Source organism: Bos indicus x Bos taurus, chromosome 10 (assembly GCF_003369695.1).
Source record: "Bos indicus x Bos taurus breed Angus x Brahman F1 hybrid chromosome 10, Bos_hybrid_MaternalHap_v2.0, whole genome shotgun sequence".
Classification (NCBI taxonomy): domain Eukaryota; kingdom Metazoa; phylum Chordata; class Mammalia; order Artiodactyla; family Bovidae; genus Bos; species Bos indicus x Bos taurus.
In genome coordinates, this window is record NC_040085.1 from 15,870,163 (window position 1) to 15,887,330 (window position 17,168).

At 47.9% G+C, this 17,168-nt stretch overlaps 1 gene segment (V, D, J or C); it reads right to left on the bottom strand.

Moving 5' to 3' along the window:
* Positions 1–3,228: 3,228 nt before the first annotated feature.
* Positions 3,229–17,168, bottom strand: part of LOC113899945 — a 1,425,504-nt gene continuing 1,411,564 nt past the window's right edge. The window contains 4 exon segments of the C gene segment in view: positions 3,229–3,794; positions 4,452–4,559; positions 5,876–5,920; positions 7,939–8,211. Of these exon segments, the coding sequence occupies positions 4,453–4,559; positions 5,876–5,920; positions 7,939–8,211 (425 nt within the window).

Consider the following 17,168-nt stretch of genomic DNA (forward strand, 5'->3'; position numbering starts at 1 on the left):
TAAAGAATCTGCCTGCCAATGCAGGAGACACAGGAGACTCCGGTTCAGTCTCTGGGTCGAGAAAATCCCCTGGAGTAGGAAATGGCAACCCACTCCAGTTTTCTTGCTTGAAAAATTCCAAGGACAGCGTGGCAGGCTATAGTCCATGAGGTTGCAAAGAGTCAGACAAGACTGAGCGACCGCACATACACAAATTGTGAAAATGTGGCTCGCTGGGCCACCTTGTCTATTAATCCCCGTTTTCCTTTCTCTTATGCTCCCTCACCCACCATACACATATACATCTTCGCTCCTTCCCCAGTGCCTGATGAGCCCCCTGCCTCATTTATTTGTTCACTTGCTGCTTAAGTGTATATTAAACATCAGTTGTGTGCCAGGCACTGTGCTGGGTGTTACAGACACACGGATGAACACCATATACTTCCCATTCCAAGGAGCTCATAGTTGAATGGATTTTCTTGCTGAGGTATTACCTGATAACTAAAGTGATATCTGTTAAAGGCTTTACATGTGACCCCCTGGGGGTTAGATTTTATGGGCAAACCAAGAAGAAAACAATTCTTTAAGACTCAGATGGCTCCCCCTCCAATGGTGGGTCATGGTGAGGGGTGCTTTGTTGGGGCTGAGAACCCACCCAAGTGTTCCTGAAGCACATACTGGCTTAGCCTGCCCTTTTCTTGACCAGATCATGATTCCATTTGGACTCAGGGGGCAGATTTCTGGGTGAAGCGACAGAGAATTCTCTAGAATCTTGGGCTTGGGGTCCAGAGAAGTCATTTGGTCCCTTTTTCTGCCTCCAGGGTTGGCCTGAGCTTAAGTCTTTTGGGGGCAGTAGGATGTCTGTCCAGAGAATTCTGCTCTGCAACTGACCTCGGGGGCACATTCCACCCTGGGATGGCATGGCTGTCCCTCCCTGAGGCTGGCCCCTGCTGCTGAGGACTGGGGCTCTTCAGGGCTGGGCCTTCTCAGGGACTTGGTGACCATGTCTTCAGGTTTCCTCAGCAGCCTTTTCCCTCCACACTGAACACTGTCTTGTCCCTTACTGCATGGAGGGATCTGCTGCAGTGGCCCTCAGCCCAGCGCTGCCCTCCTAGTGGGCATAGGCACCCTTCCCCAGGCCTCCTCACAAGGCCACTTCAATCCCCTCTGACACCCTGGTGGGGCCTGGGCCAGACGTGAGAACAGAGTGGACACAGCCGCCGAGGACTCCGCATCACCCCTTCAGCACTCTTGCTTAGTTGGCTGTCGGCTTAACAGCCTCAGACCTGAGAGAATGTTCTTGGTGGGATAGAGGAATCTGGATTTGAGATGGGAAACTTCCCCAAGCTGATGCTGACCCTGTTTTCCAGATGGCCTCTTACCTACCTGAGGCCTTGTCACTCTCAGCTTGGGCTGGGCCTGGAAGCAGCAGGCCTTCCTCCCTCCGTGGGTCTGGGAGGATCCCTGGGCACTGTTGCCGCATCCCTTCCTAGCTCCTCAGGTGGCTTCAGGGGTCCAGTGACTGCAGGGCCCAACGTCTGAGGACCCTGAGCTGGCATGACTCCACAGGCTCCCTTGGTCTCCTTCCACCTGGGCCTCCTCTGCAGTTCTTGGAGGGGTCTGTCTTTGGCCCCTTTACTGCCTTTCAGAGTCCCTGCCCATGTCCTCTGCCACAAGCCCCATTTCCCCTTCATCCTCAGCATCTTCGCAGCCAAGTCTCAGGAGCAGACCTGCCTCCCCAGCCACCCACACAGTCTTTTGCCTGGATCTTATGTATACAGACCAAAGTGGATTACTATTTTAGGAGGAAAAAAAAAAAAGACCTAATTTGCCTAAAGTTTTTAACAGTTGATAAAGGCTTGCTCTGTTAACCCTCCCAGGGGCATTTTCATTTAATATGGGGAAGAGAATGCTTTAATTAAAAGAAATTTCCAATGGTGGAGTCTCTGGCATTGTGTTCGACTGATGAGGAGGCAGTTTTGAGTTCCCTGCAGGTGGTAACTCTTCTTCTGGGCGTGAGAGTGACCTGCTATGATGGGATTTCCTCTGAGATCTTTCCCTTTAGTGATCTTTAAAGGCACTTGTATTTAGGCTGCACATGAGGCTGCTCAGAGACCACTGGGGTTTCTGTGACTATCCTTGGTAGGGCTGCCAGTATTGAACATGGTTCTTAACCTCTATAGAAGCCATAGAATCAGAGATGAGGGGAGCTGGAGGCAGCCTCCAGTCCTAAGTGGCATAGGTTTTACAGGTGGTGATCCTGGAACTCGCGGACGGGAGGGACATGCTGATGTTACCTATTGAGCTGGTGGCTCCATCCTTGTAAAAAACCACAGACCTGAATTGTAGCCGGAAGGATTTGCTTGTTTCTGGCTGTGTGGTCAGAGACACAAAGGTGAACTGTAGATGTATTTGGGGCTAGAACCCCCTCCCACTCCTGCACCAGGAATTGGTAAGCACTGGGCTCCAGTCTTGAGAGTGGTAATTGTGAGGTGGATGGCTGAGTGGTGTCTGAGGGGTGCCCCCCTTTCCTAAGCACCCCAGGAAAGGTGCTAAGACAGCAGGAGGCTCAGGAGAATCCAAGGGGACCCCGTCTCCTGTCTTCTAGGTGAGGGCTTGAGACGCCTACTCTCCTTGGCCAACTCCCTGGGCTTGAGAGGAGAGAGCTCATCTCTGCTTTCCTTGTTCTCACATTCAGGGTTGTGGGAGCACAAAGTCTGGCTAGGGTCACCCTCTTCTCCCCCTTTTCCCCACTCCTAGACTGACACTCCAAGGGGCTGAGCCTCTGGTGGGCATCCAGGCAGTGGAGTGGTAGGTGGTCCCCAGCCATGAGCTTGTAGAGCAATGCACAGTTTCAGTGGGAATCCAGTCTGAAAGGAAAGGCAAAGGAAATGTTTCTTCAGGACAAGAGACAGTGGGTGGCCTTTTGGGGACACTTGCTGTGTGGTCCCTGTCTGCCAGATTTCAGCTACAGGTCATTACCACCCATGTACATGGGCCTCTTGCTATGAGCTGCCCAGTGGAAGAGCAGGGATCCAGGCTTTTAAGTGGGTTTTCCTGGCCCCCAGCACAGCCTTCTCAGTGGAATTTTTTGGAGGTTTTTCCAGGAAAAGGTGGACTTAAGCAGCTTGTTGAGTTAGGCCCACCGAAAGTCCTCATGGATAGATGGCTTGGTTTCTTTCTGCCCAGCTAGTGATCCACAGCAAGCTGAAAATGACCTGGACCAAACTCAGTCAAACAGAAGCACAGTCTCTTCCAAATCGCTTTTATTGAAGCCGTGGCAGCAGAATATACAATGTGGCTCGGATACACAGAAGAGCAGGGCCTAGATCGTGAAAAGATAATTTTTCCCCACATGTTGGGGAAAAGGGTGATGTATATTTTTTTATGAACACTATGTAAAAAAATATAAACAACACACAACATTCTCCAGGAGCTAGAGCCCAGGAGAACCCACTGGGGATCCACCATCCAGTGGGACATCAGAGGCAGTCTCTGGGGGGTGGGGGTGGGGAGGGAGTGTCCCCACAGCCAGGAGAGGCTGCAGCAGCCCCCCGACTTTGCCAAGAATGCCAGGCAGTGACAAGCAGCAGTGAGGAAGAGAGTGGGTGGCAGCCGTGCTGGGCAGCTTGTCAGCATCTTGATCACCAGTATCTGGAGGATCCAGTTGGTGTTATGGCCAGCCAGGCCAGAGAGGAGGAGGGAGCCTTCTCATCCATGGGGGCAGAGAGTGCGCCTCTCTGCTTGAAGAGGGAGAGGAAGGGCGACGAGGAGCAAGGGGCGAGGGAGCACGGGGCTCTCAGGTTGTCGGTGACCTGGGATGAGGAAGAACAGGGTCAGGCTGCATAGTGATGACATTCAGGACAGTCAGGGATGTGATGAGGATGCTTCTGTTTGTAGAGTTCTAGGGGCAAATGGACCCAGAGTTCTTTTTGATGAGATGGTCTTGTCAGTGGGATGACCTGGGACACTGGGGGAAAGGGTCTGGAGATTCTAGTCAGATTTAGGGTGGATAACAAATACAATACTGCCTCACCACATTGGGGTTAGAGGACCTGAGGAAAGGAATGGGGGGCCCCATAAAATTTGCAATGAATGGGGTACAATGGAAGGCATAGGTATGAGTGAGTCTGGGCCCTAAGTGTCTCCTAAGTTCCACTCATTAGCTGTGTGGCCTTGATGTTCCTTGGCCTCAGTTTCTTTATTCCCAAAATGAGGATAATAGCAACTGTTCCTCATACTTTTTAGGTGAGACGTGGCTTAAAGGCAGTGACCAATGTCACCTGAGGAGTGTATTGTGTTTCTTAAGTATCTGGGGCCATTGCTATTAACAAGAGGAACCATGAACAGGAAAAGAGGAGTCTGGTGGGTCCAGACTTAGGCCCTAAAAGCAAGAGCCTGGGGGAAGTTCCTTTTCAGAGCTTGGGGACCCGCCCCCAGGGCCCCACCGTCTGGCTGAGATGTCAGCTCACCTCAACTGGACCAGAGCCGCAGCGTCATGAGCAGATTAAACCCGACCACCTTCAGGAGGAGGATGCGGAACACTATCACTGACAGGTTTTGGGAGTTTAGGTTTATATCTGCAAAAACAAGGAGCCACAGCAGTCATGGCACAGGTCTGCACAGCCCCCGTGACACCGAAAGCAGGGTGGGGAGTATGGTGAGCTTCAGTGCCTGGATCTGCCTCTCCCTTTGAGCTTTGGTGCACCATCCCCTCATAAACATATCTGTACATCCCTCTAGGGTCAACATGGGCTTCCCAGGGGGCACAGTGGTAAAGATTCTGTCTGCCAATGCAGGGGACGCAAGAGATGCAGGTTTGATTCCTGGGTTGGGAAGATCTCCTAGAGTAAGAAATGGCAACCCATTCCAGTATTCTTGCCGGAAAATTCCATGGACAGAAAAGCCTGGTGGGCTGCAGTCCATGGGGTTGCAAAGAGTCGGACACCACTTAGTGACTGAGCACGCACGCACCAGTGTCAACAGCATTTCATTTCCAAAGGGAAACACTAACAGCGCTTACTCTCTGATTTAGGGCTGAGCCTCTCAGTGGATGGGGATGGTGAATGCTCAGAACTTGGCACACGCAACACCCTGGGTCAGTGCCCCTTAGTGAGAATCTAGTGGTGGAACCATAAGAGGGATGAAAGTGAAAGTGAAAGTCGCTCAGTCGTGTCTGACTCTTTGCGACCCCATGGACTATGCAGTCCAGGGAATTCTCCAGGCCAGAATGCTGGAGTGGGTTACCTTTTCCTTCTCCAGGGGATCTTCTCAACCCAGGGATTGAACCCAAGTCTCCCACATTGCAGGTGGATTCTTTACCGGCTGAGCCACAAGGGAAGCCCAAGAGGGATGACTCAGTACAAATGACTCAAATGGAAATGAACGTGGGCCCAGAGTAGGTGGTGAGGAATGGTGGGGATCTTTGAGAGCCAAGGTCACTGCCCACATGAGTTTTGCTGCTCTTCTTGAAAGAAGGCAAAACCCCCAGGCTATGGAGGGAGAACATCCTTGGGAAGACCTGGTTAGTCTAGGGCTTTATGTGAGCTGGTCTGAGATTTCCCAGCTGGGCCACCCAGAAGCTCTCTTGATCTCTGTGGACAGTGGAGCCACTGAAAGGAATACAGAGGCCTGGGAATGAGTCATTGGGCTAGCAAAACTAGACTTATCCTCGAAGTTCTTAGAGTGGAAAAGAAAATTAGAGATGGTGAGAGGAGTCTAGGGATTCAAGAATGTCCCCAGGCAGCTTTGAACGGGGCTTGAACTGCTATTCTTTTCCTTAGAACTTCATTCCTAGATCCACATGTTCCTTCACACTGCCTCTATCCCGTCTGGGTGATTGTGGGTTCATCGTTTCCCCAGACCTGTGTGAAGCCAGGATGGACCCCTTCCTTACCTGTTTCAAAGCTTTTCTCTACCAGCTTGGCATTACAGGAGATTTCTAAAAAGAGAAATAAAGACATTTTTCTTAGAGTCCTGAGCATTCTGACTTCCCACCCCAGAAGCCTTTCCATGCCTCCTTGTGGAGAGATCTGGAAGGAATTTGTCCCACATGGGACCACCTGTTGAGGCCACCACTGACCCTCGAAAGGCCAGCCCCCTGGCTTCTAGGCACCATTTCATTTACTTAATACTGGTTGTGCTAAGCGCATGTTACATGACACAAGGAGCCATCAGAGCCCACCCTTGGGTGAGTTCCAATCTGGAGTCTCATAGAGGAAGTAAGGCAGACACAGTGAGAAGTGCCATAAGGGGTACAGGTGCTTTCATCTGTCCCACAGGGTTTTGACCCCTGAACCCCAAATCTGTTTGCTTGTTTTTTCTGACTCAGTACATGGCATTATCATTGACCCAGCTGCTCAGAAAGAAAATCCAGCCACATTCCTCAATTCCCTCTTTTCCTTTTCAGTCCTGCATGGTTCTAGCTTTGAATCCCAAATAGTGTTGAGCTTTTAACTCCCCTGCCACAGGGACTTCCCTGATGGTCCAGTGACCAAGACTCTGTGCTCCCAATGCAGGGGGCCTGGGTTCTATCCCTGGTTGGGGAACTAGATCCCACAAGAGTTCAAATGTCCTAACTAAGGCCCAGTGCCTTAGTTAAAGAAATAAAAAACAAAATATCAAATGAATAACTCCCCTGCCACAACCCCATCCTGGCCCCCATCATCTCTCTGCTGCAGGAGCTTCTTTTCCGTTTGCACTCTTGGCTCCTACAATCCATTTTCCACTCTAGTCAGGGTGGTTAAAAAAAAAATTATTTATTTATTTTGGCTGTGCCAGACGTTCCTTGCTGCTCAGTCTTTCTCTAGTTGCAGCGAGCGGGAGCTACTCTCTAGTTTTGGTGTCAAAGCTTCTCACTGTGGTGGCTTCTTGTTGAGGAGCACGGGCTGTAGGGTGCACAGGCTTTAATAGTTGCAACACATGGGCTCAGTAGTTTTGGCTCCTGGGCTCTAGAGCACAGGCTCAGTATTTGTGGCACACGGGGCTTAGTTGCTCCATGGCATGTGGGACTTCCTGAACAGGGATCTGCCTGCCAGTGGGTTCATCGGCAGTGCAGGCAGATCCTTTACCACTGAGCCACTGGGGAAGTCCCCAGAATGATTTTTTTTTTATAAAGTAAATTGGGTGTCATTCGACTGCTTATAGGCAACCAATATCTCCTCACTGTACCAAACAGTGTCTCCCGCTCATGACGGGCAAGGCTCTGTGATCTGGCTCCGGCCTATCTCTTCCATCTCATCTCCTCCTGCCCTTTGCCTTTCTCACTGTGCTCCTGACTCTGTAAGTTCCTTTCTCTTCTTATGGTTGGTACCTCCTTAGCCTTGAAATCTCAGCTCAGATAGCATTTCCCCAGAGGGCCTTCTCTGACTTTTGTCCGTAGGGTGGCTATTTCCCCAACTCCAAGTTAAAGCAAGTATGATAATCTGGAGTTCTTTAGATTTCTGCTTGTTGATGGTTGGTCTCCCCCAACTGGAATGGGGCTTGCTCAGAGCAGACCCCTCATCGTATGCATTTTTTCCTCCATGGCAGCACCGGGCATATTATACAGGCACAATCAGCAACTGCTGAGTGAATGAATGAATGAGGTTAGGAGCTGGGAAAGTCCTTTGGCCAAGAGGGAGGAGTAAAAGGAGGGATCTGGGAGAAGCACACCGGAGCCTGGAGGAGCAGTGAGGGGCTGAGCAGAGGCAGGGGGTGGGGACTCAGAGAGGGTGAGCTTCAGGGCCCTCGTGCTCTCAGGCCTCTTCCCCCTCTGCTATTTGTCTAGGACGTTCTGTGACCTGCCTGGCTGGGGCTCACTGATGCTCAGGAATGAGAAGGGAGGGGTCTTTGCTGACAGTTGATGAGGTTGAGACCACCAATCAGAGCAGCTTTTAGATGTCACAAACCTGAGCCCTGGGCACAAATGAGCCTCTGGATGGAGGAGACAACTTAGAGCAGAACCCAGGCTGCACTCACCCAAGCTGGAGGCGAAGGGAATGGTCTCGTTGAAGGTGTATTCGCATCCATCATCGCTGGTGTTTCCCCAAGTCACTATCCCGTTGCTCTTGGATCCCAGGATCTCCATGTTGAGCACGGTGCTGTTTGTTTTGTGCACCGTGCTCCCCTCGGACCCCATGATTTTTTCCATGTTGACTTGATTTGAATCAAAATCGGTGAATAGGCAGACAGAAGTGTCACTGGATTGGGGGCTTCTCAGCTGGTACACAGTGGGGTTGGGGTCCTTGACTTCTGTGGACCAAAAGGACCCAGGTTAGGAGATGGTTGTTTTCCTCCTCCCTCCAACCAAGGCCTGAGTCCAGATGCCAGTGATGGGCAAGAATAGGGCTATATGGGGCTGGCAAGTCACATTCTCAGGTTTGAGGTGGGAAAGAACATTCTAGAAACCTTCTGCTCACAACGGACAGGACTCAGGGACAGGCACAAACTACGGGTCCTGGCCAAGAGACCAGGCTCTCAGTGAACACACTCTGCCAGGCCCTGCCTACCATTCAAGGAAACTAGCAATTCAGGGCTACTTAGGGATGCTGCCCATTTTTCTACTTAATAGGAACTTTTGCAAAAGCTCAGAAGGCCTAGGAAGCAACAACATAGTTCTGGCAGGACAAAGCAAGCACAGAAAAGAGACCCAGCAAAGCAAGCCACATGTCTTAGAGTCTAGGGTGGTCTCCCCGTCTTGGGCTGGTGTTGACAGGAGTGTGATGTTTGTAATAGGCTGGCATGAACTTGGAAGATGGGCCACATCACCAGGAGATTTCTCTCACTGATAAAAGCTTTAGGCTCTAAATCAGAACCCTTGTGTCTAAGCCCTGGCTCTCCCATTTACTAGCTACAAGGCTTTGAGCAATTCATACCAGCTCCTTGAGTCTCAGGAATTTCATCTGTCAAGTGGGGATATTGCCTCATCTTTTTTCCTGACCAGGCTCTCCTGAGAAGCTATGAGAGTTTCTCCATATAAAGTTATATTTAATAAACTGAAATAATTTTAGTAATTGCAGCTCTTGATACTGCCAGTAGATTGCCATGATAACTGCGCTACCCAGTAATACACAGTTTCTATTCTTCCGCCCCAGGAAAGCAGGAGCTGCAGGAGGCTTTTCTTTAGTGCTGAGAAGAAGACTCAGTATTTTCATGGGATTCTGTGTTTTTAAAGCAACCCCCAGTGTTTATTCTTTCAGACCTCCTGCGTTTGGAGGAGGAAGCAGAGGTTTACTAGGAGGATTAACACGTTGGGGCCACCCAGCAAGTTTACAGCAGAGCTGGGATGGCAGCTTCCGGGGCCCGTGGTTCTCTGCTCCCCTAGCTTTCTCACCACACAGGCAAAGTCTTGCAGACCAGTGATGTAGGACGCACCCCGTGTGCCGAGCCAGTCAGGGTGGCCTTGGCAACGCAGATATCCAGCTGGATGGAAACCAGGGGAATCAGCCCTTGGCATGGCCTTGGGATGCTGAATCAAGGCAGAGCTGCCTATGGGTAGGGTTGTCCATGGTCACCTGTGAGCCACACCCAAAGCTCTGGCTTCAAAGGATTCTGCCTGCTCCCCTCCAATCTCCATGTGCCTGAGAGGACGACATCACTGTGGGTTAAGGATTTATGGCAGAATTCTTTTGCTGGGAGGGAAGAGACGGGAAGCCATTAGCTAATACCACACCCCAGTGGATGTGTCAGTCGTTAGCGGGAGTCATGGGTGGGACCAGAGAGGGTGATGTGGAAGGGTGTGGAAGTGCTGAGAGAATGTGGCCACAAGAAAGCTGAGGTTAAAGTGCCACCAGACACAGTTTGACCTCAGAGGGAGAAAGGGGTTTGTTATGGGGGCCAGACACCTGACTTTGAGTCCTGGTTAAACTCTCGCTTAGATCCTAGAGCCAGTGGCTGTCAGTCTGGAGAGGGTCTAGACCATGCTGTCCAGTGTGATAGTCTTTAGCTACACTAACCAACATCAAGCAAACTCTGGGGGATAGAGAAGGACAGGGAACCCTGGTGCGCTGCAGTCCATGGGGTCACAAAGAGTCGGATACGACTGAACAACAACAAACGTCAAGTAAAATTAAAAATTCAGTTAGCAATTAAACCTTCATGTTGAGACCCCAGTAGCCACATGTGGCTGATGCCTACGGTGTAGGACAGTGCAGGTTGACAGAGTATTTCCATTGTCACAGAAAGTTCTATTGGATGGCATTGGTCTGGAGGGTGCAATGCCACAGACCGCAAGGAAAGGCTGAGGGGGCTGAGAGTGAGACTTAAAGCCAACTGAGATCCGTGCAGGGTGACACCAGGGCAGGCTTACTGTTGCTCAACTTTGCTAGTGAGAGATCAAAATGAAAGAGCAGTTAGTGAAGTCAGAGAATTGGGGTGATTTTTAGCCTCTCTCAGTTCTTGTTTTTACTAGTTGATACCCTTGGGCTTTCCCCATGTGCATATTTGCTGTCGTTTCTCTGCCCAGCTTCCTTACCCCTGGTTTCCTTCTTAGTCACCCTCTCCTGCTCCCCCTACTTCAGTTTTTTCTTTGAGCTCATCATCCAAATGAGCTGTCTATAATGTGGAGCTGATCGAGTCACTTTCTGTTCAAAATACTCCAGAGACTCCTATCGCCTATAGGATAATGCCCATACTCCGTGGCACAGCATTTGGTGGTTGCCACGATTTGGAGCGCTTGAATTTCCTCTCTCAAGTCCTTTATATGCCTTGTATGAGTACAGCTGGACAAAACTCTTCATCCTGGCTCCCTGGAATATAAGCTCTGTGATAACTAGGACCTGTCCCTAGATCACTGCTGTGTCCCTAGTCTTTGCCATATGCTAGGTGCTTAAGAAATAATTGTGGGATAAATAAGCAGCCTAGTGACCGTCAGATTTGGAAAATTCCTATTAATTAGATTTTGGGTCAAAAAACCTGGATATTGATCCCTAAACTTGGCTTTTTAAAGCCCTCTTTTAGGGACTTAGGTGGTGGTCCAATGGCTAAGAATGAGCTCCCAGTGCTGGGAGTCCAGGTTCGATCCCTGATCCGGGAGCTAGACCCCACATGGCATAACTGAGAGTTAGTGCGGTACAGCTAAAGATATTGCGTACTACAGCCAAGATGCGGCTCAGTCAAGCAAATCAATAAAAATAAACACTAAAGAAGAAGTCCTTAAAAAATGAAGCCCCTTTTACTTTTATCCCCAGGTACCTCAATGCAACATTTTTGTCTGAAAACAAAGAATGAGTCATTATTAATCTGGAGATCTTTAGGGGTCCATCTGCCAGAGCCCCGGGAGAAAAACATCCTGTTCCACTTTAGTAAGATAAATGCCTCCTACCACTGATGACATCTCAGAAGGTAGGCTTAGCAAGACTGGATCAACTTTTCAGTGTGGAAGTCCAGCTATTTCTAGATCCTCATCATTCATTTTAATTCAGAATTAGCCACAGAAGCACACGTTCCAAGGCTCTAGGTTCTAAGATCCCCAGGGCACAGCAATGATGGAAAGCTCCCATACCACCAAATCTGTGTTTGGAAGTTGGGCACCAGGAACCCTAAATGTGAGTGAGCAGTACTGACTGAGTTGAGTCCCACTGAGGCCCTCGTGAGCGTCAGGAAGCAGTGAACCTTCAGAGACATACCTGGAGTGATGGAGACTCTGGTTCCCTTGCCAAACTGCATCTGGGAGCCAACACCTCCATCTCACTCTCACTGTCTTCATTACAGAAAGCCTTAGGTTTCCCCTCCTCTGACGGATGGGCTCTTACAGCCCACTGAGCAACAAAGGGGGGTGGTCTAGGCCATGAACTGTCCATGGGAAGAACTGGCCTCTCTCACCTTCACCTCTGGTCTGCATTTCTGAATTGTTTCCCTGTTTCCCAGTGGCTGGCCTTGGGCCTAATGGTCTATACTATCCTGAAGGCTCTAGCATTCCTTTTCTCCATTGTCTCTGAAGGCATCTTTGGCTTTCTCTCCATCTAACTTCATTATCAGAGTGTTTACTTGGCCAAAATGCACATGCCTTGTTCATTCCTGAGATCATGCCCTCTGTCTTGGTGTTTCTTATGCCTGGAAGTCCCCTCATCTCCTTGCTTTGCCCAAATAGATCTTAATTTATCCTTTAGCCTCAACAATTCTTTCTACTTCATAAAACCTTTTCCATGTAGCCCAACTTTTCAGCCAGAACCCCATTTCTCTGAATCTCTACCGTGCCTGTTAACATCATCAGCTGGTTGATACAAAAATGGTTTTCAGGTTGCAAAATTTACAATATCTTGGTCTCTTTGACTAGTTTTTATACTGTTTGGAGACAGTTCAAGCATCTATCTTAGATATTCATACTCAGCCTCACATTTTATAGAATGATGGCCACAGAGAAGGCATTTAAAGTTATCTGCTGAATGATTAAAGTCAAATTTTAATGTGATTGACCTAGAGAGACACAGATTTTCAAGATCAAGAGGGTTGCCTTTTCCATTCACAGAGGCCTCTGTAAGACAGTTATAACACTCACAGTTAGCCTTGCCATAGTAATACCAAGATCTCCAGGGAAAAGGTTAGAGATACTAGTTCATGAGGTTGCAAATGGTGCCGCCTGGAATGACTCACCAGATATTATGGACACTTGGGTTCCTTTCCCAAAAGTGAGTTTACCGATCGCTCCTCCTGTATTCACACTGCTGGGGACACCATTACAGAAACTCACTGGCCCTGGCTCCTACTTCATTGAGAAACACTGGTCTCTCAGAGGGGACAGAGGATCACACTCTTTAGAGTTAGACCTTCTGCTCTTCTGTGTCGAATCTTTGTCTCTTATCCTTTTCTTCCTGCCCCATCCTGCTATAGTGCCCTGGATTGGAGGTTCTGATTCCCATAAACACAGAATTTAGTAGACAACCCACCCTGCTCAGGACAATAGTGTCTTGGATCCTCTCGTGAAAGGTCCAGGACTCCTTGCCCATCATCTGACTCATGATTTTTCAGGTTCTGGCCCAAGGGTGTTTCCTGAGCATTGAGTGCAGGATGAGAGGATGTTCTGGGATGAGTGGAAAGAACCTTTTGGGGCTCGACAGGAGAAGGCACCTGGGCTCAACTGGGCATCTCAGACAAAGAAGAATTAGCTGTCAATGTCCACCTTTGCCCCACATTACTTACTTGGATGGACACTCAGTCTGGTCCCTGCTCCAAAGTTTAACTTATCAGTGCCGAATCTCCACTGAGGGTAAGGTCTTTGCAATAACCGTCCTGACATTAACCTGCTGGAATCTACCAGGCTCTGAGGGCACCATCTGAGAAGGGACCCTGGCTTTTTTTCTTATGTTTCCTATTTTCCATGGAAATTGTTCCTCTTTCCCTTTACAATAATGAAGCTTTAGAATAACAAAGCCTTCATGATGATGATGATGATAATTATTAATATTATTTAGAAAAGCTGCCAATTATTGATTACTTGCTATATGCCGAGCATTATCTCATATTATGATGTGGTAATTTTTATTTTTCTGTTGAGAAAGTGAAGACTTAATTAGCTGGAGAGGACAAATCCAGACTCCCCCCAAGGTCTGCTAGCCTTTTAAGCTATGCTGTGAACCCTACACCATCCTGCCTCCATACCTTGTTGTATTTGCCATTCACATAGGGGTCTGGGTCATTTTTACCCTGGGAGCAGTTCAAAATTCTACTCAATCTCAGAGAGGAAGATTCTGTGAGCAGCTATGCCCACACTAAGCTCGTTAGTCCATCCAGGGAATTTAGCTACCTGCTGCAATAAAAGAGAATTTGTGTTTGCCATTAACTCATCTCTTTCCCCCAAGAGCATTTAGCTAATTTCCTGAATGCTCAGATTATCTGGTGCTGATATGATCCGTTTCGCTTGAAAGCACCAAGTATCTGCAACTCTTTTTATGTTTCCGTAAATTGTTCTGCTCAGGTTTTCATTTACCCAGCTGGCTCTTGGCACTTCTACTTTAACATGAGAAATGGGAGCATTTCAAGTTACCAGAGAGTTTGTAGAAATGGAAACGAGTGTTTCACATATCCTCAAGTTTGCCATAAATCGTTGCCGGTTTTCTCACAGACAAATGGTCAGTCACTTTGCCTTGGTCATTCACACCGTCATACTCACGTGAGTGTACAGTCAGCCTGGTTCCGGTTCCAAAGGTCAGCTTATTGTAGACACCAGAAGACACCCACTAGGAGGATGCTTTATAAGAACTCTAGTGCCTGGCAGGGTTAGCAATGACTCCTATGTCTGTTTTACAGGTTCCTTCAAAATCCCCCTTTCTCTAGCACAAGAGAGAAGTCCGGGTCCTAATTCCTGAGCTTTCTGTGTAACAACCTCATACACCTTTCTATCCCAGCCAGCCTTCAGCAGGTCAGGCTCTTTCTGGAGGGTGGATGCTCATTCTAGATTCCATAGTGAAAGTGAGGAAAGAAAACGGAAAGAGTCTGGAGAAAAACCAGAGATTAATTGGGAAATGAATCTTGAGGGAACATTCACAGCACTGGCAATAGATGGAAAACCTTGAGTACAACTTAATCATGGAAGGGAGGCCTGTGAGAGCTCTCCTATCAGAAAGTGGTTCCATTACTCCTTGAGGGCAGACACAGACTAATATTGCCATAGGAATAGCCTCATGAAGTGCACAAGAAGGACTGCTTAATTGTGAAGGTTGTGAGAATCAGGAGTGAGTTGCAGATGGGGCCCAAGAATCTAGTTCTCTGGAAAGTTCTAAGGTTAGGATTAACGTTCATATGGGAACAACAAAAACAAAAAATCTCCAGTTTGAGAGTGGTTTAGACAAGTCCTTTTCAGTGAGAATTTCACAGAACTCTAGTCCTAAATTTCTCTGCAAAAAAGATTCTAAGCTCAAAGAAGTTTGGAAAATGCTGTATACTCTTTTTTCAGTCCTGAAGCCTGACAACACATATTAGCAGTCTAAAGGCTCTGAGAGATCTTACAATAAAGAAATTTAGAGCTTCTTAAACTTATTTGATCCAAGAATGTTTCGTTTCTTAAAACATCCATTAACCTCTGTGGAACATGTACAGGTTTAGATATTCATTCCCCGGAAGTCCCTTTTCTAGTTTAAAGAATTTAAAATTCATCCTAAATTTCAGCCTAATTTTATCCTTAAGCTTTTGTGTTCTGAGTCTGTTTGTTCTCCTACCAACTCCTACGGACACAATTAGGGGTCTTATTGATGCTGATTATTTCTTTCTAATCATTATGAAACAGCTTCATTCTATTCGGGCAAATGCTGAACAGTAGTCAGCTATGCAGCAAATTTTCTTGCTGCTGTCAGGAATGGCTCGAGGGAAGATATGAACGAAGTCATCATGCAAGACCACATCACCCCAGTACTTTGCAGGGTTTACCTACTGGGAACAATGGCAACTTGAAAGCCTTGCCCAAATGTGAATTTGTTGGCTTTCTTCCCACACACCTTCCTACAGACCTTAGAGCTATGTGCTTCAAAGGAGATTCTGGTCCTCATGGAGAAAAGTTTCCATCCTGGGTGGTGTCTCAAATAGAGACATATACTTCAAGTATTTATCATTAGACCAGTTTCCTTTTTGCTACCATAGGATTTTCCACTTGTGCTACTTCCCTAGCTGCTGCTGCTGCTGTTGCTAAGTCGCTTCAGTCGTGTCCGACTCTGTGCGACCACATAGACGGCAGCCCACCAGGCTCCCCTGTTCCTGGGATTCTCCAGGCAAGAACACTGGAGTGGGTTGCCATTTCCTTCTCCAATGCATGAAAGTGAAAAGTGAAAGTGAACTTCCCTAGCAGGGTGGTGCAATTCTTATATCTCTGAACTCTGGTTCTTCAGAAATATGATGGGGTTTCAGGCTTTCTAAAGGCAACCTGATCTGACCCAGGGCAGGGAAGAGACTTCGGTGAGTGCACAAATGAATGGACAATTACGGAGGAAGTTTTCCCTCGAGAAATGGGCTCTCACCCACCCATGCACGTTCAGGTGGATTCTGTCATCTCTTGGTTTTGAAATTTAGCAACTCTGTTGGGGAATACTTGCTGCCATCTAAACCAATAGGTTCTAAGCAGTTACTGCCTCTGCACTGAGGTCTTCCCCAACTCTCGAGCTGAAGGCGTTTTTCAAGTCACTTGTTTGGTGATGCCTATGTGTCAGGAATGGTGCTGGGGTGTGGCGGTGAAAGGATGAAGGAGAGGGGGTCTCACCCTCACAGAGCTAATAGTGCAGTGCAGGGTGGATGAAAGTACCAAGCAGCTAGGATAGGAGGTCAGGATGCCTTCCTTTCTGCCATTCCATCGCAACTTGTGTGTACTTCCACGGCAGTGTGGTGACACTGTCTTTAACTGTCTATTTGTACGGATGTCTATCCATGGGGAGATACTGGATGACAGAGACTCTGCCTTTTCCTTTCTTCCTTCTCTCCCTTCTATCCTTCCCTTCCTCCCTCCTTCCTTCTGTGGTGCTTGGCCAAAATGTTTGTTCAGGCTTTTCTGTAAGATCTTTATGGAAAAACCTGAAGGAGCCTTTTGTGTGTGCTCAGTTGCTCAGTTGTGTCCAGCCCTTTTGTGACCCCGTGGACTGTAGCCCGCCAGGCTCCTCTGTCCATGGGACTTTCCAAGCAAGAATACTAGAGCAGGTTGCCATTTTCTACTCCAGGGGATCTTCCTAACCCAGGATAGAACCCATGTCTCTTATGTCTCCTGCATTGAATGAGCCTTTTGGTCAAGCCAATAATAGTTATTTGCTAAATATTTGTTGAATGAAAGCCCTCTCAATATTTTAGTTCATTTTAAATGCAATCCTGCTATCTTCTCTTATTAAGACTGTTTCATTTATCTTTTGAGTTCTGTATAGGTCCATTTTCTAAACTCAATATTTTTATTGCATTATTTAGGCCTTAAGTCCTTCCCATATCTCTTGATTAGACATGGAGCTTTGTGAGAGTGTATCCCATGCCCATGGTCTTTGGGAAATTTAACTTATCACCCTTCATGAAAATTAAATGGCAACAAAAATAAGTTTTTTGGCATAATCAGTCATAATTTCTTTTCTAATAAAGGTCTTTTGTCTCAAAGGAATCTAGAAATAGCAAAAGAGTCTACCTCTGTAATGATGAAAAGGCCAGGCCCCACTGGCAATGACTACGTTTAGAAAATAAACCACTGTTGAGCTTGCAGCTGGGAATTCAAATTTCAAAACATTCAAACCTCATGAAGAAGCATGAGAAAT